The sequence below is a fragment of the Galendromus occidentalis genome, unplaced genomic scaffold (genome assembly GCF_000255335.2).
Source record: "Galendromus occidentalis unplaced genomic scaffold, Mocc_1.1 scf7180000076381, whole genome shotgun sequence".
Classification (NCBI taxonomy): Eukaryota; Metazoa; Arthropoda; class Arachnida; order Mesostigmata; family Phytoseiidae; genus Galendromus; species Galendromus occidentalis.
This window is the reverse complement of record NW_003804370.1, coordinates 1230391-1252412: the sequence shown is the minus strand read 5'-3', so window position 1 is coordinate 1252412 and position 22022 is coordinate 1230391. Positions and strand designations below refer to the sequence as shown.

Genomic DNA, 22022 nt, shown 5'->3' with positions numbered 1-22022 from the left:
CAAACAAGAAGCAGGCGGAGCTCCCGACAGTGGTCACCGAGAGTCCACAGCGCAAATTATGACCTCAGACGCACGTCGAAGAAGGTTAGCGTGTCGACGAGTTGCGTGTGGCAATGTCAGAGCTCCGTAAGCATGCGCAGCCGGAGTCGAATGTCTCCCATTCGCTCGTGGGCTCCCCGTATAAGAAGCTCATTCTTCGTTGACGTGTCGCCGTAAAGCTTGAGTAAATAAGGAAGAGCAAGCGAAAACTGACTGTGAACAATTAGAACGATTGTCTAGACCGACCAATCACGGAGCTCCGCAGCTTCTTGACAGTGGAATAAAAATTGGGGAAAAAGAGACCTTCCAAATGGTACAGTTCAACCGCTCGGGAACATGGTCGTTATAGTTCACCAGGCTGGTCTGGTCAACCAGTGAGGCGTCGGCGGCGGCGGCAACGGCGACGAGCAAACAAATCAAAACGCTCATTTCCATGGTGCTCCCTTCCTTTGGTCCAGCCGAGTGTCCACACGTTTGTGCCGTCAACAAATTCGTGATTTCTACCAGCTGAGAGAAGGCTTGAACAAATACACGGTAGCTTTTCGCTTGATGGCTTCGCTATGTATGGTTTGCTGTGTGTTCGTCGTCGCTGGAATATTGACTTGGCTGTTATCTTGACCATTGGGTCAGATCGTCACAGCCGATTAGGCGTCTTCGAAGTCACCGGGGAGGTCCTTCCTGTCAAGCAACAACGGCCGCACTGAGATCCAGTCCGACTTGTGAGCGAGTCTCTGTGGACGACGACGACGATGGCGGCGGCTGCTGCTGCGACGGACGAACGGACAAGCGTCCGACTGGCTGAGCGGGCATGCGAGCGGTCGTGCGATTGAACGTCAGGTCCCGTCGAGTAAAGGTCCCCACGCTCCCCATCTGGACGGCTCGCAGTCCGACACCCCACGCTTCAGAGCGTCGCAGGGTGAACGGCTTTTTTCGCGTTGCGGAATGATGCTCACTTGCTCGCATCTACAATCTTAGGAGGTGGCCGGCCAACAGCTGGTCCGCACACAAAGTGCCCTTTAACGTCCGATGCGCTTCTGGGTTGCACTTCTGGTTTGGTGTTGGTGGTATCTTGTTCTGTTCCGAGGCGTTCCTCCGTCGCTCGGTTCATCTCGGCGCTCGTTGACTACATGGCTGCTGCCTCGAGATTGAAGTTCAGACAGACTCGGCATTGGCAAACACGGTCTGCGGCGATGCTCATTCGAGCTGTGCTCATTATTAGCTCGGAAGGCACGAGTCTCGGGACCAGCGACGACTTATCTCTTTGCGCGATCCCAACGCGCGCGGCGCCGTCCGGAAAGATCGTTCCCAGAAGCGCCTGCATTCGATACAACCGCAACATAAATCCGGTGCGGCTGACTTGTCATTTTTTTCTCAAACGCTCGACAAGCTGTGCGACTAGGTACCTATCTCGTGATTGACTGGTGAGTGGCGAATAGTGAGTGACTCGTGCTACCCAGTTCGGCAAGGAGCTTGTATTGCCGGAGAAGAAAGATCCGAATTCAATTTGTTCGGCCCCTGAAATTGGCTGGGCACAATTCATCTTACAAAAGAGGCACTATGCCATTCCGCGCAAGCTCGTCTACGGCGCCACCGGCAATAACGACGTTCATGACTACGAAAAAACGCAAAATTTCAAGATGAGGGGATACGCCCCTGAACAGAGGGAAGAATTTCACACCGAGCCTTCAACTTGGATCAGAGATTCTCCCGTATTCCCACAGAAGATGGGTTCCGCACTTCCCGGACTCCCAAGGGGGTTTTGGTCGCGAGCGTCCCGGACAGCTTTGAGAGAGCGAGATGATGGCATCCGCTCTTCAGGGAAACCTCTCGATATTGCTCCGCCCCCTACTTTCGAAGATTTCTTTCGGAAACCTGTACCAATGACGTTCGACCGCTTCCATGGTTGAAGAAGAGAGGCGGCTCGAGTGGATGTATATTTTTTTGTCAAATTACCACTAGTTGGAAGGTCGTCTGCCTTTCGGTCAAGGTGCGATGTGGTAAATGTGATTCCCTGTGGAAGTGGCTGCGATAGCATCTGAACAAACGTTTTCTCTACCTTTTTACCATCATCATCATCATTATAATTACTATTGTCGTCGTTTTTTTGTTGTTCTACCCGATTCAAGTCGTCTGTTGGGGGCTCGGCGGCCGACTTTCGACTCTTTGATATATATTTTTCTCTTTCGATGAAACGGCGAGGCGCAGTGTACCCACTGCGTAAAATATCATTTTGTCCGGGAAGTGCAAAGGTGCCATACGAGCACCCAAATAACTTCTCTAGGGAGCGGGAAGGCGGCGAATCACACGCGTGAAAAGCCAGAAAGTTGCGGCGCGTTCCAATGCAATTCCGCGATGCCTCGAGCTCATATTAAAACAAATAGGTAGATCGGAGTGACGGAAAAATGAATGGAGGTAAACACAACAAATGGATGGAGCGTGAGTGCTCCAAACATCCAAAGCAAACAAACAGTCGGACTTGCTCGGGATCACGATGGTGAGATGACAAAGTTTAAGTTCAAATCTTCACCGCTTCCCGGTGTAAACCGCACAAGTTCTCATGCACGAAATGCGACCATTTTGGGGCTTCCCTTTATTTTCCCGATCGCCGGTCGGAGAGGTCAGGCTCGATGGAGAAGGAGAACCACGAGTAATTGAGCCTACTAATTGGTATCATGATTCCATGATTTATGGTGAAAGTCACACTGAATACCGAAAGGAAGAAAAGAGAGCAGCATTGTCCCGGGGCTCGCCGTGAAGGCTCCAAAAGAATCGTGTTCACAGCGGGCCCTTATCAGGAGAGGAAGACCACGCGACCGACTCTCCTCTACGGCGAGCCTTCACGGAATATCGCCCCAATCCGAACTAAATGTCGCTGAGACAAGATGTTCGCACTTCGTGAAGTCTTTTCGCTGGTGACGCAAATAGGTTTTATGACTCCGTACTTCTTCGTAAGCGTCACGCATTGCGTTCCCGGCTCAGGAGAGTTCCAATAATTTCAGGACGCTTGCACTTTCTATTAAACTTCCACGTTTACCCGGAATCCGGTCGTAGGTTTGCAAGGCATTGTGATCCTGATACGGAGGAACACCCCGGCCATTCGAGCCGGAGGTAACCGATCGGAGGCGACGCCGGCGCAGTCTTCCCAAATAAGAATGGAATCATGAGGGTCGAGCGCCAGATCACTGAAACGATCGTCGAACGAGACCCCTTCCTTCATCGACACAAGAATCACTATGCCATACACCTCGTTGATATCAGACTGCCGATTCTGACTTTTTTCTTTTCAATCGAGCTACCTTGAGACTGCTCGCCTGTCCGCAGGGCCTATGCGCCGAGAATACCACTACTTAGCTAGCTCAATTCCGGAGACTTCATTGGAGCTCTTCCAATCGCCCCATTGAGCCGCATCAAAGGATCTTATTGCGACCTTTGGGAAACAATCTCGAGCCCATTGAATGGCAACGTCCCATTTCAGGACCAAGGAGCGTCTTCAGAATTCTCACGGACATGTGTTGAATGTTCTTGCATTGCTTGGAAAGCACAACCGAGTTATATCGCCCCCGTGCGAGACTGAGGAGGAAATTCGGAGAATCTCGGAATAACCTCACCGCGGATAATTTCTTGTTTTCACACTGGGTGTAGGGGTGAGTGATATGCACCATGTGTTCGCGGCGAGACGACGATCACACAGAAGACATCTGAATTCCGCAGAGCCCCTCCTTCGGCTCTGTTCTGAAAATGGCCGGATCACGACTAGTGGTCGGTCTGTCCCTCGTTGAGCCGTTCTTAAGTCCGTCCGACCGACCAACGGACCGACCGAATCCGTCGGCTGGTTTTCATCCTCCGCGAAGCCGGTACGAGTTAGGCGAGCGCAGATTTGTCGAACGCGACGTCAACTCAACGTCGGATGGTCGATCGGCAACGAATGGGCCGAGGAATGAGAGAGATGAACACGCTTAAGGTCAATAGCTTCGGTCATCTCATTAATCTCTCAATCGCAAACGACTCGTTCTTCAAAGAGATGGGACATCGTGAGTTCGCCCAGAAGAGCACCGGATACGGACTCTCTCGACAGCGTACTTGAGGGAAACGTCGCCCAAGAAGAATACGGTGAAGGAATTCGAATGGGGAATAGGGGAGTCGATACTCCGCGCTCTTGGATATTCTACGAAGGATATTCCGGCTCTGAAATCAGCCAAAGTCCTCTCAGCCGCATGCGAACCGGATTATTCCTCTTCAAGGGAGGTTCTGGTTGCCTCAGCTCGTTGATGCTCCGCAGCATCGGAAATAAATGGACAACGCCTCAGGCCTCGAAGAACGGGAGGGAGGGTCAAAGGTCTCTTTCGACTTCGTTGTAGGCCAATGGCAAAATATTCATTCGGTAAAGAGAGAAATGAGACACGAAGATCAAGCTGGCAAGTTCAACGTCGTGATTCTTCCTTGGGGCGTCCAGCGACAGATAGAGTAGAGCCCGTACGAAGATCGGAACTCTGTCAGTCGGGAACGCTGGAAATGCCTCGGAACCGCGGGCGGAATCGATATCCGAGACCCGGGTCCGAGTTCCTCCCGGCAACTCGAAAATCGCCAAGAGAGACCCGATCTCGGGAGCCGGAATCAAACAGAGGAAATGACTTCATACGCGAGGGCAAACATTAGTCGCATGTCTGGTCATGACTGAATGGTTTCAATGTATCATTTCATGAGCCAACAACTCCTCTACTTCCCATGTGGAGAACCACGATTAGGGTTTGCAAAAAAACGCGAGACGGCTAGACAAAGCGACCAAAGGAGGGGTCGGAACGATGCTCGACGACGCCTTCGTAGAAGAACCCCTCTCAGTCTGCGGTGCGGCGACTGCTGCCGGATCTTGGTTGAGTAAATTTACTGGTAACGAAATTATCGATCCTCCTCGTTTCTTCGGCTCGCCGGAGCGATGTCGGCAGGTATCTGCGATGGATCCGTCGTGTCCGGTAGCTCACGCACACCGACCGGTCCCTCGTGGATTTACGTATGAATCGGGATTCTCTAGTCGACATCGTCGTCTTTCAGACTCGGGCCGAAATCGCTTCGCGAGACGTCACGATTATGCCCGGGAGACTTCATAATCCCGGCTGTAGGAATACATTCTCTGTACATTGTATCTCTGATATACGCGGTGATGAATGAGTGGACGGATTTCAGTGTGCAGTGGTCTGAACCCGGCTCGACTCTGCTCGGGATTCCGACAGCAGAACCAAGAACTTCGGGAACGGACTATAGAAGTGTCAGCGAAGTGGCGATAGGCTAAGAAATTGCTCCAGAGCACCTTCACGATCCCGTCGACTCTCTTCTGCTTTAATATGGAACTCCAGTCCATCAAAAATTTCATACAGATCCGAGATCAATCAACGACAATGGACGAGAGATAATTAAGCTGGCAGGACAGGACCTTCAACCCTCGGCAGAATCATCGGTGACGTTCTACGGAAGCGTCCGCTTTCTTTCGCTGAAGTTTTTCTCCGTAGCTCGGGTGTCCGCGCGAGAATAGGAATTAGCGTCATACGAGAGCTGCCAAAGCACTCAGGGATCAAAAAGGAGGAAAATATTTTGAAGCGTTCTTGGATTGTTTGCATTCCCCTCACGGAGGGCTGCAGTCATTATCCTGGGTGACGCGCAAAATGTCCCGCGAGAAATTGAAACATGCTGCCTTCACGACGGGCCCATAAAATCTTCATTTATATCTTTCCAGTTCCCTTTTTCTCTCTTAACGATCTCCCCACATGATACGATTGGGTCCGACGGGGACGAAATGTCCGGTTTCGAAAATAATGGAACCGCTATGGAAGTTTTCTGGTGACTCCGCGCGGTTGACACGATCGAAATCAATGTTAGGCGTGTTCCTTCCTTCCACCTCACTGGCATGACCACTTTTACGATGACGACCCAATTAAGCGTGTCTTGTTAGATTTCCGCTCATAAAGTGAGATAGCTCGGTAAACGATGAAGCTCGGGTAAGACCGGAGCGGACAATGCTAGGAGCCAATTGTCTCTTTTCCTTGTCCTACGGCTAGTGCGGTCGTACTTAGTTTTCGACTGTCTGACAAACCGTTCCCTGCCGTGGAGTCAGTTCGCGATGATGATGCACAACCACATGTAATAATGAAGAGCGACTAAATTTGGAGGAGAAAAACACACACAATGCCGGGCAGTGTGGCTTTCCGTGGGCATGTTGGACGCGAACGGTGACTCCAACGAGCCACTAATTAGATTCAGTTTTGCTTTCCGTGATAAATATTAAAGAGCCGAAATTGCATGACTTTCTTAAGTGCAGCGAACAAAGATGACAGATCCGGTCAAATGCGTCTCTGGTGCCCAGGGAATGAAGAATGGCGTTCAGAACCAAGAGAAAGAATCAGGCGCGGCCGACTAGTTGACATTTGCCTCTCAGTCTACCTTCCCCTCGTCTGTCTGATGGATCCAATCTAGAAAACAGAAAACCTTCCAAATCGAGCATTGGATGGACGCAGGCTGACCGCAGAATCCTCTGAGGGTGTAATGGTCTTTCCGGGAGCACTCGTGCGGTTTGAAATATTAGATCTGGTCGTGCAACTACCAGATCCCCGATCCGGAGGAGGATTGGTGGTCGCTCCGCTTGACGAGTGTAGTGATCGCCAATCAGCAACACAGATCTATCAAATATAAACTAGTTGTTTTCATGGAGCTTTCGACCGTGATGGTAAAGCATGGTTTGTTTCGCTATGGCGGCACAGCCTTTAGTAGCGTCACCAGCGGGCTGTTTGCTCGGCCGGGCGGGCGGTCGCGCGACTCGTCGTTTGGTCCGCTTGGCTGGTAAGTAGGGTCTGGTCGGCTGACGCTGCGGCGAACTCGACTTGCGATCAAAGCTCGTCCCGCAAACGACGTTTCTAAACCAGCAACGAACGCGTCGTCGACGACCACGGCAACAAGCAATGCTGTAGCAAAGGGGGAAGGGAGAAGTTCTGAGCGATATCGTAGCTTTCCCCCAGAATTCACGCGAGTCCTTCAAACTCGAGAACCCTCGGTTGGGTGTGGAGCGTCCGCTTCGTATGCCGAGTCCGTATCGATAGCACGCAGTTCGAAAATGTCGAGGGGTTTGGGCGCGACAGATTGACGCGGCACGATTCCATACGTGGCGCTCCGGAAAAATCGTAAGCCGAAATAACAAATGGTCGCGTGGCGTTATGGCGACGACGTTATTAAATACCTATCGATGGCGAGTAATCCCGCGACAAACACACGGGATCACGATATTCATCGTTTCGTGTTCTTAAAAAGGTACGTTTGCAAAACCATATCCGCTTCTTGTAACGAGGAACCGCGGAGCGATGACTTCTGATTCGATCGCGAACCCTGGGCTCTGTCTGCAAACAACCCCCCGTTCTATTCGCTGGAAGATAGTTTCCATGGATTGTTTTTAATCTTCGTATCATGACCAGTTCAGCGAAGACATCAAGAAAAGACGTATTTGGTCGCCCGTATCCAGCTCGACGAGGGAGGGTCAACATCAGGATGCGAAGGAACAAGAGATATGGGGATTGGAAACAAAATCCAATACAAGGCGACGACTCAGCTCTGTCTACAGGGATGACATGTGACGAATATGGACATCCTCTGGACGTTGACGAGCTCCTCGTTGAATTTTCAGTCAGTCAGCGGGTCAATTTGCGGGAGTTGCAAGCTACGAAGAAGTTACTCGCAGAACGCCTGCCGAGATAGGGCGCGGAAAAAGTCTCCGCGGCGCATACGTTGAAGAAGGCCGACAGGGCCAAGCATTGTCCCCAATGGGGCTGTTCTGCCTGAGAGAATCGCATCGAATCTTCATTACCTCTTTTGTATGAGCTCACGGTATATAAAAATAAAAACAGGATAGAATTTTCTAACGATCACTTTTCCCGTGATCTAGTCAAATGCAACCACCGTCACCACAATATAATCGTCAATGAAAGCTGCTGCTGTCGACAGCAACGGTGATGGTTAGGACGATAATGATGATAATAAAAATAATAATATCAGGGACCACACGCACACATTTCAACGCTACATCGGGGAAGCGATGGCGAACGAGCCTGAAAGCTCGTTCGGAGCGGTACTACGAGTAAACGAAGCTGAAAAACGACCAGAAAAAAATGCTCGTTCTGTCGATGCCTCCGGAGAGATCTCGATGCATGATTAAATTCTGCGCGAGCTTTCGTGCATTAGCGCGTGAGATTGTGAATGGGGACCTTCCGTCTCAAGTAGTAGGAGGATCAAGGACTGAACAGGAAGAAAAATAGAAGCTAAGGAGACGAAACCGTCGCGACGGTTTCAAGATCCTAACTGAAACGGCGCTTCGAACAGTCCTCCTCCTCGATCGTCGACTCCAGTTTCGCCCTCAATCTCCTAGTCGGCCAGCACTGGGTCGACTTATTGTTGGCCGTCCACGCAGACATTATGCAGGAGACTATATGTCTTCACCTTTTCGGAATGCGTCTCGAGCTCTCGTATCTTTCGCAAGGTGTCGCCGCTCGATCGGTGGGACAGGAAGAGAGACTGGATCCAAGATACGGTATCTGAGTTTGGGTCGCTGCGCCGGTGGTTTCCGCCTATCGTAGTAACCTTAACCCCTTCTTTTTCGATGGATCGGTGTCTGACATGGGGGGGGGACGATGCCACTCGATACTTAATGTCTGAACAGTGACCTCAGGGCCACTCTCCAGAGGAATCTCCGCGCCGATTCGGCGTGGAGAGCACAGACAGGACGTTCGTCCCGCTTTTCAGAATCCACTGAGGTTCACCGTTCCGCTGGAAGTTCCGGAGTACGCCCCCTCCTCGTGTCCGAAGGGTCCGAGCGCGTCATACGCCAGTCAATCACGCGAAGTCTATCGAATAAAGAACGACCAGGGAGGCGTAGGTCAAAAGTGTGCTGGCTGCAAGTCATCAACGCTGCGCCAGCGACAGCAACGGCAAAAGAAGCAAGACCCAGCTAGCCTCAAGAAGCTAGCCAGGCAACCAATGCGAAACGCCGAGTGAGGGAAGGAGTGAGGTGATTGCACGCCGTAACTATTACGTAGGTCACCCCATCTGATGACCCCGGAACGCTGAATTGAACGAGCGAGCGAAGGAGGGAAAAGAACGTATTGTTCACGGCAATGTTCGAACAGCATCCTACAAGAATAAGAAGATAAACGAGACGACGAAGAAGAAGATTCCGCTGTTGCCACCACTTCGCTGTGTTCAGTGCCAGCAGCAACGAAATGGCGATTGGCAGCGGCGTCGTCGACGTCTCCTATGAGCCGGCTGCTGCTGCTGTTGTTGTTATTGCGAGCTTTCGTATCCATCTGCTTGCGGGTCTGTGTGTCCTTGCGTCTGTCTATCTATTTGACTTCCAGCAGTTCGAGAACGAGAAAAGAGTGAAAAAAAACTACTGATGATTGCGACGACAAGTTCGCGGGCTCCGATGAAGAGCTAGGCATAGTGTTCGGGGTCGACGTTCATCAACGACGACCGATAGACTTTCAGAGCTCCCATGATTCTAAGGGAGGGAGAGGGGGAGCTCGGAGATTTTTTGTCGGAGGAATAGCTCATCATCGTCAGATTCTCTGCGGAGTACCACCAGATTTTCCTCTCGAGTCAAAATCCGACAGCGCACTTGTCAGCGGCCGCTCGGGGAATTCTCGATCAGGAACTTTCAAGTCCAACGAGGCGATTACCCAACAGTTCAGCCGGGGCTTGCCCAGGTTGAAGTGTCGAAAGGCGATGCAAGCCCCCTCTACGCCGGAAAGAAAGTCTTCCCATCCATGCTTCAGTCGAATCGGAACTCGGAACACTCACTTTTTTCGATCGTTGTCTTGTCATTGCTCGAAGACGATGACGATCGAGAGGTGGGAGAAGAGGGTGGGGACACTACTCGGGGTGAATTCGATTTGATCTCCTCTAGTTCGGTGATGTCCTTCTTCAACTCCTTGAGGTCCACACTTTTTTTGCCCTTCACGCAGAGATCGACTGGTTCCATCTGTACTGGGGGGCAGGCGGCCTGAAAGCATTCGGGAAATTTTCATTAGACTAGAATTCTGGACACAAATCCTTTCTTCTCCTCTCTCCGAAACAGAAGAAACGCCCGTTTCTCAAGGGTTCAGGCGATCTTCTCTGATTGTGAGTTTCACTAGGAGCTCACGGTACGGTGAATAAGGGACAAGCAAGAGATAGATGAATGGAATGGATTCGGATCGTTCCGTCTTTTTCCGCGACATTCTACGGGATGACAATCGGTCTCCGCGATGATCCTCCCTCAGGAAGGAGAAGCTCTTCAGAGCCCGTGCTAATCGGCCGTCGTTGACGTCTACCTACAATCGGTCAGTCAATCAATCAATCAATCAACCAGTGCGTCTCATCAGAAGATCAAAGTCTACTCATTCGGCGATGACCATGACTACAACGAGGACGGTGTTGATGATGGACTCGATGGAGCCGATTGAAGTGGAGCAGAATAGTCCGAGCTACCGACAATAATTGATTTCGAGTGTTGATCATGATTGGGACCGGCGGGCGATTCGATCAAGAAAAGATCCGATTCCTCTCTTCCCGTCAGCAACGGTCGAAGTGAAGTCGGAGACTCGTTGACCGTTCCCGGGTGATTCTGCGAGGCATGGAACTCGAACGCTAGCGGTGCTCAACCGAGGGAGGAAATCACAGGGAGAACCGCAGCCCGTCCACGATTTCTCCCAGCAGCGTTGGAATTCCGGCAGCACGTATAGGTGCCGCCGGCGAACCGCGATTCGCTCGCTGCTCCTTATCGATATTCAGATCATCATCAACACCGCGCGCCGGCGTCGTTATAGCGAGGGAAGAAGTATAGACGCCTCATCACCTTTGACCCGAACCAACATGACCACTACCGCCAACAACACCGCCGACCGATCGACCGGCCGGCCGGCCGACGTATCGCTCTGGCAGACGGCGCGGCAGAGCACATTAAATGGCAGGAAACGACATTTTCTCGAAATAATACGGAAAGCGTTCCACCCTAAACTTCGAAATTCCCCGCCTTTTCTGGCGTAAGCTCTGCAACGGTGAGATTCTATTGCATGAGCGATCGGTCGGCGGGAGTCGATCGCGCACCTCGAGAATTTTTCAGAACGTTCCTCCTAACAACCATATTCTGTGTCTTCTCTGGTCGGTGCTGTTCTCGTTCGTTTTCGTAATCCGCGAGAGGAATCGACGCGGGTCATTTTTCACGATTTTCACTGCGGCCCCAACTAAGGGCTTTCTCCTTACATGCTCGATCTCCACCCGAATGGCCACTGCGGCTTCCTGAGGTGGCGCTCCACAATACCGATGCTCTGCTTAAGATCACGCCGCGACCGCCAGAAGAGACACCAGAATTTCAGACCCTTCGAATTCGCTGAGCTTCTGACCTTTCCGGAAGGGCGGAGTGTTGATGGAGACCACAAGGAGCCGATTGGTAAAACGGGCCGGCACATCCGATGTGAAATCGCAGTGGCCACATCGACCTTGTCCCGTGCGGGAGATCGCTCTGTCGACTCACTCACGCGACATACAGCTGATCATAAAACCTCTACGGGAACCCCGTCACGGCGCGAGAAACTGACGCAGAACGCAGGTAGTATCGTCTCCGAGAACCCCGTCGTATTCTTCCTCTTCTGGAAAACGCAAAATACTCCTCTGGAGCGTGCTGGAGGAGGAACTGAGGTCAGTAGACGGCCATTATCCGATGCCGGTGCGTAACCCGTACGCCGCAGGCTGACGTGGCCTCTCGCGGTCAGGCCAAAGGGAGGCACTGAGCAAAAAAATATCCTGCCAGTCGAAGCTGGGCATCCGTCAGGCTTACGGAAAGTCGAAACCAGTAAGCCTCTGTGAGGGGGTGGGACAAAAAGGACCTGCGAGCTCGCGTGATGCGCGCATGGGTATTCTTTTCAGCGAGAGATCTGAGTGACTGTCAGCGTGGAAAAGCTATCATTGCACGCGGACTCCGATCGAGCTCAGAGCGGCACCGGTATCGAGCCGTCTACAGCATCCGATCCGGCCATGCCCTGCTTCGATTCAGACCTAGATTCCCCCATGGGGATTGGCGCGAGAGGTCGGTATCAAAGGCGTCCGTTCGCTTTGCCGCAAGCATTTTCGCGATCAGAGCTGATCCAGCGTCTTCGAAGGTGGGACAGGAAGGAATTCGCTGGAATCGCTGCGTTCCCACAGCCGAAGGTGAACAGAACTAAATTTGAACTTGTTAGCGAGATCGGTGGCTGAATTCGTTGTTCGCGTCGCTCGAGCGCACAGACACTCCCACTCCGAGCGGTAGCAATAGTACATACTTTGCGCTACGTTGGTCGCTTTCCGCCTTCAAACCATTGAGAAGTTTTTCATCGGTTTCTTCTGTCCTCCTTGAGGTTCTTTCGAAGATTCCTGTCGCCCGTCTGATCACGCATCGAGCTTCCACTTCGACATGTCTCTCTTGATTTTCCACTTAATTGTCCCGAGCCCTCACAAGTCACACCGTAGAGGAAGGCGGTGACTCGTGGATGAATCGCCGTCCCGACAAGAGACGGTGCTTGGATCTGTGACGCGTCTCTGAAGGGTCAGCCTCAGGGATCTAGGAGTTCTTCCTCCCGCACGAGGGAAAAACCGAGACCACACGAAGCCCGGGCCGTTCCGCGGAACATCCGATGCGGAAGATTCTACGCGTCAGGTGGTGTCTCTTCGCTGAAGCAACCTTAATGGCAACAAACACTTAACGCTGGACAATCGAATATTTGTGTTTTTGTCACTTCGCCTGATCGCTGGTCTGCTCGCTCGACCGGATGCTCCACACGCGAGAAGAAAGCTCGACCGCTGTCGCGCAGACGATGCACTGGGAACGCGGCAACGGTTTTTTTCGCGGCGGAGAACTTCGATCCTAAAAAACTTCGACTCGGTCTGTCTCTTGCCGCCGTGTCGTCCGACCGTCCGTTGACAGCCGCCTGTTGGACGACCGACACAAACGGCACGGTTACCGAAGCTGCAGGGTTAACATCGTTTTTCCTCCACAAGCTAAGTCCATCAGCAGGTCCCCGCCCTCTGTATGTGCTCCGAAACAGAATTTCGGCGAGCGATGATGTTCTATGGGTTCTTGCTGTAGTCGAGTTCCATGCGCCACCGGGCGACCCATCGATCATTTGGTCACATTTACTTCTTTTTCAAGTCGCAAACGAGCGAAATCCCCCTGAGCTTATCGCCGAAGCTCATCTTCGGACATTTCGGCGGTTGCCCGTTGTCATCGTCTGTCTCAATCAAAATCTCGGAGGAAGAGATGCACAGCCCACTCGTGTTCCGCGTGAGATTCGAGCAGAACTCTGATGTACCGAAAGCTACAAATTCGACGGGAACGAGGGTTTTGCCGGAAATTCTCTTCATGGCGCGATAAGATCTTAAGAAAACAGACCGTGAACTACGGCCATAATTCATCGATAACTCCTAATCGTCCGCAATCGAATCGACGGATAGGCTATGCAAATGACGAGTCCCTCGACCACGGGATAAATCCATTCACGCCGAGGAAGATCCGTCATTTGTCTAGTCCGGGTATCTTCCGTCGAAACCATTAATTTTTCTTCTAATCGGGGGAACTGCATGACTCCCAAGGTCTGATGCGTTTTTTCTAGCGTATCTATTGAAATCACGATCGGCGCACTGGGACAAAACATTAACTGGCATGCAAGTGGAGGAACGGAACGATATCGGGACCCATCGAAACCGAGGCTGATGATGATGTCTGATAAGGACTGTTTGGTCACTGGTTCTCGGCTCCGACCGAATTTGTTTCCCTCGCGTTGTTCCCCGGAGACGAATGTGAACTAGCACTCAAGGCGACGCCAATGAAGAGGAACTTCCCTCTTCACAGAGGGCTGTTATCATCACGAATGTCGGATACCGTAATATGATTAGAGAGTTCTCCGCCTTTTGTAGCGGCTTGCTATCTGATCGGGCGTCCGTAATTAACCGGTCGCCGTCGGGTGGTCGGTCCGACCAAAACACCGTGTCGGAGAGCTGGAATACTGCTGGAGCGATTTCTGGCTCCCGATGCGGAGAAAATCGTCGATTAGTCTAACGAGGGACTACCCAGGACTCGGTAGAGAGGCAGACGATGGTGCGACTTTGAAATAGTCGATTGCGCGGAAATTCAGATTGAGGGACATATGTCACGAAAACCCAATTTGCGGGATCCTCTCATAAGGCGACCCGTGCTCGACTTAATCATCTTCTCCATTTCGCGAGACGGCTCCGGTCGTGCTGTCCGTCAGATTGCCCACATGTCACACGGTGTGCCCGGTGGAAAATTAAGACATCTTCTCAGCGCTGACGGAAAGTCCACAGAAGCGAGGAATGTTCGACAGAAGGTGCTCGATTCATGAGTGAAAATCTTATCCAAACGCTGGGAAGTGAGACTGCGCATACGGGTCCGACACAGACCGAATATTCGGACAAGGCGCAGTTTCTCGAGACTTCGCGAGATGACCGGCAGCGCATCTGAACAGAAGCCCTAGTTCGCCTGCAGCTAGGAGGTGAACGGCTCTTCGGCAATTAATCATCATGGGAATGCGTTTTCATGAATCAGACTGACGCAAACAACTCAACGTAGCGAGAGACCCAAATCGTCCACCGCTGACTCCTTGTCGCCTTCAACAGTTTCTTCTGTTTGCCCGTTTTCAGGAACACAACGTCTGCGACAACAGCCAACAGCGACCGAGGCAACGACAAAAGGCGCCCGCTGTCGGCCAAACCGAGTAGGTTGAACCAGCGAGCAGGAAAACGGAATTCGTTGCCACCCACCCACTCGGGGCTTTGAAATGGAAATTCCAAAATTTTCGAGCGCCATAACGGCACCTAACGGTCAAGCCGACGCTCAGAAGAGACAGCGTTTTCCGTCAACGGTGTTGTCGACAACGATCGGCCCGCACTGAGGAGACTGAGGCGGTGGTGACTGTGTGACTCATCTCCATAAATTAAAATACCACCAATACCTTTTGTCGTCTGCCTGTCCGTGACTTCGCCCAAGTGTTTGTCGGGGAGTCTTCGACCGAAATTGGTCATTCGAGCGTGTGCGAGCAACTCGGCTGTCAACGAGTCTGCCGTAGTCGTTCATCTCGTGGTCGCTGTTGAAGATTTGGCGACACCGATGTCGATTCAAGCCGCCGCCACAGCACTGAACGTGCACAATAGATATTGCGGTCTTCTCTCGCTCGAGACGCTGCTCGGTTTGTCATCAGAATGCAAAATTACTCTCGGTCGTCAGACAACGAGGTGTGCATTTTTTTCCACGCGCGAGAGGTTCGGGCGGCTTTTGGGCGCTCGGACCTGCGGAGTCCATCAGCGAAAGAGTTGTCGATAAGGTCAATTCTATCCGAGCGGCTACGATACCGAAAGCACCATGAGCATTCGCAGCAGCACAGAAAAAGAAAATAGAAAAGCGAAAAGCTCTCGATACCAACCATTCCGAACCAAGAGATAGATCATTATTCTCCGGCAGAGTTGTCTTTTCTCGTGTCAGTTCCTAATGTTGGACTAGTGTCCAAATATACGCATGTTCGCGTTACCGCCCAGAATTTCCACTGGGATTTCATCGAATGGGGGCCTAACGATTTCCGGCGAACCAAGTCTGAATCCTTCTGTATTCTGTACCGAGCACTTCATCTTGCTTCAGAGACAGACTGCGCCAACGCCTTGTCGGAACCTCGGAGGGCATTCCCATTCCCAATTAATCTGTCTCGAGCGGTTACCCTGAGATTCGAGTGCTGAGGACGCGCCCGAGTCTAACGCTTGAGTCCCGCACAGAGGAGAGGAGATTCAAGTTCGAGACAACGATCAAAAACGACTCGGGGAGTCGACAGACACCGCGGATGACGATCAGTATTCTCCGAGCGGCGGAGAAAAATCGCGTATCGTTCCGATCGGACAGAATTCACTTTTCTTGTCTCGAAAACATCAAAGAAGAAAGAGGGAAGTAATCAGATAAGCATCGTAATCCCACGGAGCGGCGAAGCTACTTTCTTGAAACGAGCGAAATGAAGTTCAAAACGCATTTCACTCTTGAAGGTCCACATTCCCACAAACGAAAGGACCGATAAAATAGCGACCGAGCTCATAGACGGCGATGACGGCGACTCTGGAAGCACGCGAGCGCAAACGTACCGGAAAACTGCCAAAAGTGTCAGCCTTGCGAAGTTTTTTTCCTCATTTCTCTATTCACTTAGGGTCCTCGGGTCTCGTCACGATGACGACCGTCACGCCGGCATTCGGATCAGGCCAGACATTTTCCGCTATGCTCCGGTGAAACTTCGGGGCTCACGTTTCAGCGTCAGGCTCGAAAACGCTGGAGCGTCCTCCGAATTCCCGCGTCAGAGATTGGAATACCGGATCACATGTTCCCCAGAAATTCGGGAGAAGCCTAATCCGAATCGATCGACTTCCGATCAGCAAGAGCGTCGGGCGTCGGTCAATTGACCGATTGGAGACAAACAGCTCGTCATAGATGAATCCACTAGGGGCGGAATGGCGTTGTTGTCGCGGCTTCTGATCATGGCAATGGGCAACGAACCACTGTTAGGCAATAAACGTATTATCGTAAAGAAGCAAAAAAACTCCGTCAGTCAGAAATAACTCCTTCAGTTCCAGATAGTCGACCGCTCGCTCGGCAGACCGGTAGACGCTGGAGATAAAATCTTCTTAATAGTCCCCCGCCCCCTGAGATACCTCCGTCTGTCAGTCAGTGAGGCAGTCAGGTGGTCCGTCAAGCTGGTGACTGACTTTGTTGCCAGCTCGCCATTCACTCGTGGGCAAACGGAGCGTGCAACCATCGAAGTTTGTACTATGTATCATATTATTCACATCACTCAAGGATTTGCGGCCGAATTATAATGCGCGCCGAGAATGTGTCCGAATGACACAGAAATGGAGAAAGAACAATTTTCGTGATTTCGAAACAGCTCTGATAAGCCGAATGGCAACACGGAAAATACTCCCGAAAAGCCAGACAGAGACACTTGTTGGAAAGAAATCACGCATAGCATCTGAGCATCATGCTTGCGGTTGCGTACTACAGCATCGTTTGGGTTCGGAGACGCGGCGCATCATCGACGTCCGACGATGATGTTGCGAGCAGAATTTCAGCAATCGTTCCTAACACGCAAAACAAATGACTGACCGTGGCACTCGTAATTGGTGGAGTTTAAGGAAACAAAGACACCGTATTCGAGGTGGTCAGCCCAGTCCGCTTTGACACCCGACCCCACCGTCGAAGGAACGATTAAAGCTGGACACGATACGCGAGCAAACGGGCGAACTAGGGCCAATTCTAAGCACCCGAGCCCTGTTGCACGTGACAACTCCTCGATGCACACAGCATGGGGGAGAAGCACTCGGTTCAGGACCCTCAATGGGCATCGGGAGAAATCGACGATACTCATCGAATCATCATGATACTCTTCCAGATAAGTTCTAATATTATCGCCGATTTTCCACGATAAGGTGGTGCAGTGCTCGAAATGATAAGTCGATTAGCCATACGGCGGAGCATGGCTGCGACCCACCACTTCTCGCGGATGATGCGGAGCCGAGACACCGCGACGGTGGAATGAAGCCCTATTCCATTTCCTTCCATCCTTATCTCCATCTCTTTCCTCCACGAACCCAGTGTTTTGGAGCCGACGGCGCCAGTTCATTTATAAGCTCATTGTGGCGGAGACCGATCCAATGTGATGATCGTATCCTTTTCCTTCACCGTTCCGCGAATGAATGTATTCGCGACGATATGGATACTTCCCCATCCTAAGCAGAGGTCAAGTTTTCCAACTTCCTCGGCACAACAATCTGTCGGAGCAGCGACAATCGACACCGAATGCGGAGATGCTGTGGACTTGCGGAAAATTGATAGAATTGAGCCAGCAGTGAGTAGGGTCGTGGAGAGTCACCCCAGTATCTCTGGCTCGGTACGAAGTCACCGAAGTCATATCCGGTGATCTCTCGAGATTCCTCCGGCTCTTCGCTCAACCTAAGTTTTATGCTTTTTCACATGTTCGTGCGCTGAGTGGGACCCGCTGTCCCCGTCCCCGCATGGATCTAATGAGGGAGCGCGCGAAATTCGAAAAATTCAGATAACATCGCCTCGATGACGACGCACTGCCCTCAGTCGGTGGAGTCGTGGCGCTCTGCGTTAACGATAGGATTTTTCACTTTCAGTTCTTCGTTCGCTCGAGTTTTCCTCTCGGTATCGGTACATCGGCTCTTTTGGAGTCGATTGACCGGCCGGTGGGCTTCCGTGGTGACACTTAATAGCGCTTTGTGGCTGTAATAAATTTCAGACATTGATCTTTATCTTTCCTCTCTTCCGAAGTCGGCCAGCCAGCAGTACGTAGAATGGTGAATTTTTCTCCAATGGGTTTTTCTGCTCTGATTTTCCTATTTTTATCTCTTGCTCGATGAAGTTGTCGACTCTCCGATAAGGAGTGAAAGGAACATTTAAATCGTTCCCAGCGAATTATGATAGATCGCTTGCGGATGGGCGCAGAGATACGCTTCGTATCTTTCACGAACACAATGGTCAGCAGAAGCTGAGTTTCACCGATAGAAATCCCGCGAAGCAAGGGAAATCGCGAAAACTGAGCAAGTGGACTCGATGCATGATTGTACGCGGCTTCACTCAGATTGTTTGCGAGGGCTCTGTGGAGCCAAAGAGTTCCCCTCATAGACTCGCCCATACAATCGATATGTTAATAAGACTATCGACTAACATACGGGGAAGTATTTTGGCCTGCAGACTCGCCGTGAATGCACGATTCTGTGGAGAGTCGGAATTGGAGCGGTGTTGCTAAGCGAAGGACCTCCCGATGTCACTGATCCCGTTGGGACGCCGTCTTCCGGCATCATATTCCAGATTGGAGACAAGCACCATCGAATCGGAGCTCCGTTCCCCGCTCCTCTCGGAAGAACGCGTCGGGGAGAAATTGCCGAAAGATCGGGGCCTACTCACCTCTTCCGAGGTCATTTGCATGAGTTTTGCGTAATTCGGGGGTGCCAGGGTTGCGGCTTCCTGGGGTCTGGCTCGCGTTGTCAGCACGGAATCCAGTGCGACGCGTGGATTTCCTCGACCAACTGAAATCGGAAAACATTTTTTTATTCCGAGTGCATCTTGCACTCATCGTCAGAAAGAAACCACCTAGTGCGGCATTCGCTTGATCTCTGTGAGAGCTCGAAGCCGGCCGATTCCTGCCGAGTCCAAGTTCTCGAGCGGAAACCTTCCCTCCGCAAGATACAGTCTTGTCACGAACCGGGCTCGGTGAAGCTTAGGTATCTACATATTTACGCGCGGAGAGACCTATTCAGTATGTATGTATTAATAATATAATACTCTATCTATCGTGAAGTGTAAGATCTCCGGGGCCCGAGAGGGAGAGGGGTCACGGGAAAGGAGGGCTGTTACGCAGTTGTCTCCAACCGCGCATACGGTCAGAGTTTAAGGAGTCAGTGACAGCTTCAGAGACGATTCACGGTCTCTGCCAAGCTCTGAATTACTCGTATAAAGCTACCCCTGTGTCCACACCCAGTGAAACATAAGTTTAGGTTGTTTTCCATCTGAATCAGTGGCGGGCGGTAACAAGTCTTTCCTCACATGCTGGGAGGTGGTCAGCTATTAACCGATTAGGAGAGCTTCCTTCAGTGAATTAAGCGCTCCACTGCTCCGCGATCAAAGATGCTGCAGAAAACGACTTCTTATCGCTTCCATCGACAGCTCGGAGCCGTACCTGAGATGCACGAATCTCTTCGATCTTACTCATGTGGCTTTCTAAATACATCGATGGGAACAACGACCACGTATGGGTCGAAGCTTTTCCGCCTCGGCTTGACGGTTCTTCAGCTCACGTCATGATTCGCAAGATACGGCTCCATCGTCTCGGCGCATTACTCAGACAGGGCGGGGGAAGGGGGTATTCAAACCGCGGCAAGCTCCGTAACACCACCAAATCTTTTCGAGGACCTCTGTCTCCGAGCGGTGGCTAGTTGGCACCAAAACAACCAGTGGAATGCTCTCGGTCGTCAGAAGGTCCCGAGGTGCTCGATCAGATGCGGCCCGGAGTGCCAGCTCGGAGGTGACGTCGGACGTTATCTACCAAAACCGTTCATACCCAAGTTATAACGGTGACAGAGGCTCGCTCGGGTCCTTGTTCGATACGAGGTTCGAGTTCGATGAAGGCTTCCCGAAATCAGGCGAAGTGGGCGCACGCGGCCACTCGATTCTCAATCTCGATGTGTAGTTCTTCCAGCATTTAGATCCAGACACATTCTGGCTGGAGACTGTTCACCAGAAAATAGCTCGCCGGGGAATTGAAAGGAATGAGATGAAGATGAGTTCGGAATCATGGGGGACGCATGGCTATCTTGCCTGCTCGCCTGACTGACCGACCGAACGCGCCGCCGAAAAGCATTCATGTTCGAAACTCAAATCGTCGGCGGCGCGGCGGTGACTACGGTCAATATTGAACGGAATTATTGACAGAATTGAGAGAAAAGCGCACCGAGATGCTCCCAACAGAAGAAGCTAGCCAGCCAGCGAGCAAAAGGCAAAACCAGCCAGCATCTGAATGAGACAGGCTTCACTGAGCACCGCAGGGCACACGAATATCTCTCTCTGTACGAACTGCGTCGCTCACTGCCGCTGCCACCGCTATTTCTCTGCTCGTTGAAGATCGCAGCGACTGACTAATATTTGCATCTTGACAGAGGGAAGGGAATGCAGCCGTTGGTTGTCAGTCAATGGATCAGCTAGGAACAAAACATTTTCTGAAATCCCAATTCAGTCGCTTGTGTTGCTCAATCGAATTCCGTGGCCGGTGCCTCATCCGAAGCGGACGCAGCCAAAGGGATACATCGACGACGGAAGCGGATCGTACCACCGAACTTGACTCGGACGATCCGTCGGATGTCAACAACCACGTACTGCAGTCGCTCGGTCCCAACCCTTCCGTACGGACCGTAATGATGAGCAGGCCACCGCGTGCCCAATGACACAACATCAGTGTTCCGCTGTTGAACAACAAACACGACGACGTTCGTTCGCATTGTCGTAGTCATCAGAATCTGATTTTCAATAAGAGTAATGGATATGTGTTTTTTTTTCCTACGACGACGGCTCTCCCGCCGCTGGAGTCATTCTGCATCGGGAGCGTCGTCGTAGCCGCTTCCACGTTCTCTCGTAGCTGCCGTACGGCACAAGCGCCGGCGAACATTAACAGCGACTCAATTTGGCCAGCAGTAATTACAACGTAGTTTATTGATGGTCCATTGTCAATGGTGGAGACAGAAGGAGAAAGAATGAGCTAAAGATTCACACTGTCCATGGCCCTTCCGAAAATTACTGTCGAAGAGAAAACATTCATTCATTCATCTGTTGAGTCCTCCACAGGTCCGCTCATCGATCGATCGATCGGGCGACCGAGCTAGCGAGCGACCGACGGACGGGCCAACCTATCGGTAGAAGTCTGACTACAGTATCACTGCAAGCTTCGAACCGGTCCGGTTCGACGATAACGGTGGCCGTAAACATTTTCAACTTTCAACGGCAGGGACTATTATTCAATGAATGCCGTCGAAGTTTTCCGATAACGTTCACGAGATAAACGCAACGATTCGATCATTCGTTATCCGCCAGGTAAGAGTCCGCCGCTGATTGTTGTGCTGGTGGATTCCTCTGCGTGATCAGATTTCCAGATTATTACTGAAGACGACGGCAGGTCGTTCTGTGGAACGGTGTCATTATTCCTCCTGGTGCTGCTGCTGCTGCTGCTTCATCTTCAGCCGGGTGTTCTAGTGTACGGAAGAGGTACATGCAAACCAGACCGCTGCATTTCGTCGCGAGAAAACCTTTTCAATTCGTCGGATCACTCGAACTGTCAAGGTTAGAAACGAAGAGACAGTTCCAAATGCACTTTAGGGCGTGACTG

The 22022-nt window shown here is 51.6% G+C and overlaps 1 protein-coding gene across 1 annotated transcript in view; it reads right to left on the bottom strand.

The window, feature by feature from the left end:
- Positions 1 to 19859, bottom strand: part of LOC100908396 (Krueppel-like factor 16) — a 34842-nt gene extending 14983 nt beyond the window's left edge. The window contains exons 1-3 of the mRNA XM_029113183.1: positions 19856 to 19859; positions 19055 to 19176; positions 9868 to 10069 (exon numbers count right to left, since the gene is read on the bottom strand). Coding sequence (XP_028969016.1) covers positions 9868 to 10069; positions 19055 to 19176; positions 19856 to 19859 — 328 coding nt within the window. The remainder of the gene's footprint in view (positions 1 to 9867; positions 10070 to 19054; positions 19177 to 19855) is intronic.
- Positions 19860 to 22022: the final 2163 nt, after the last annotated feature.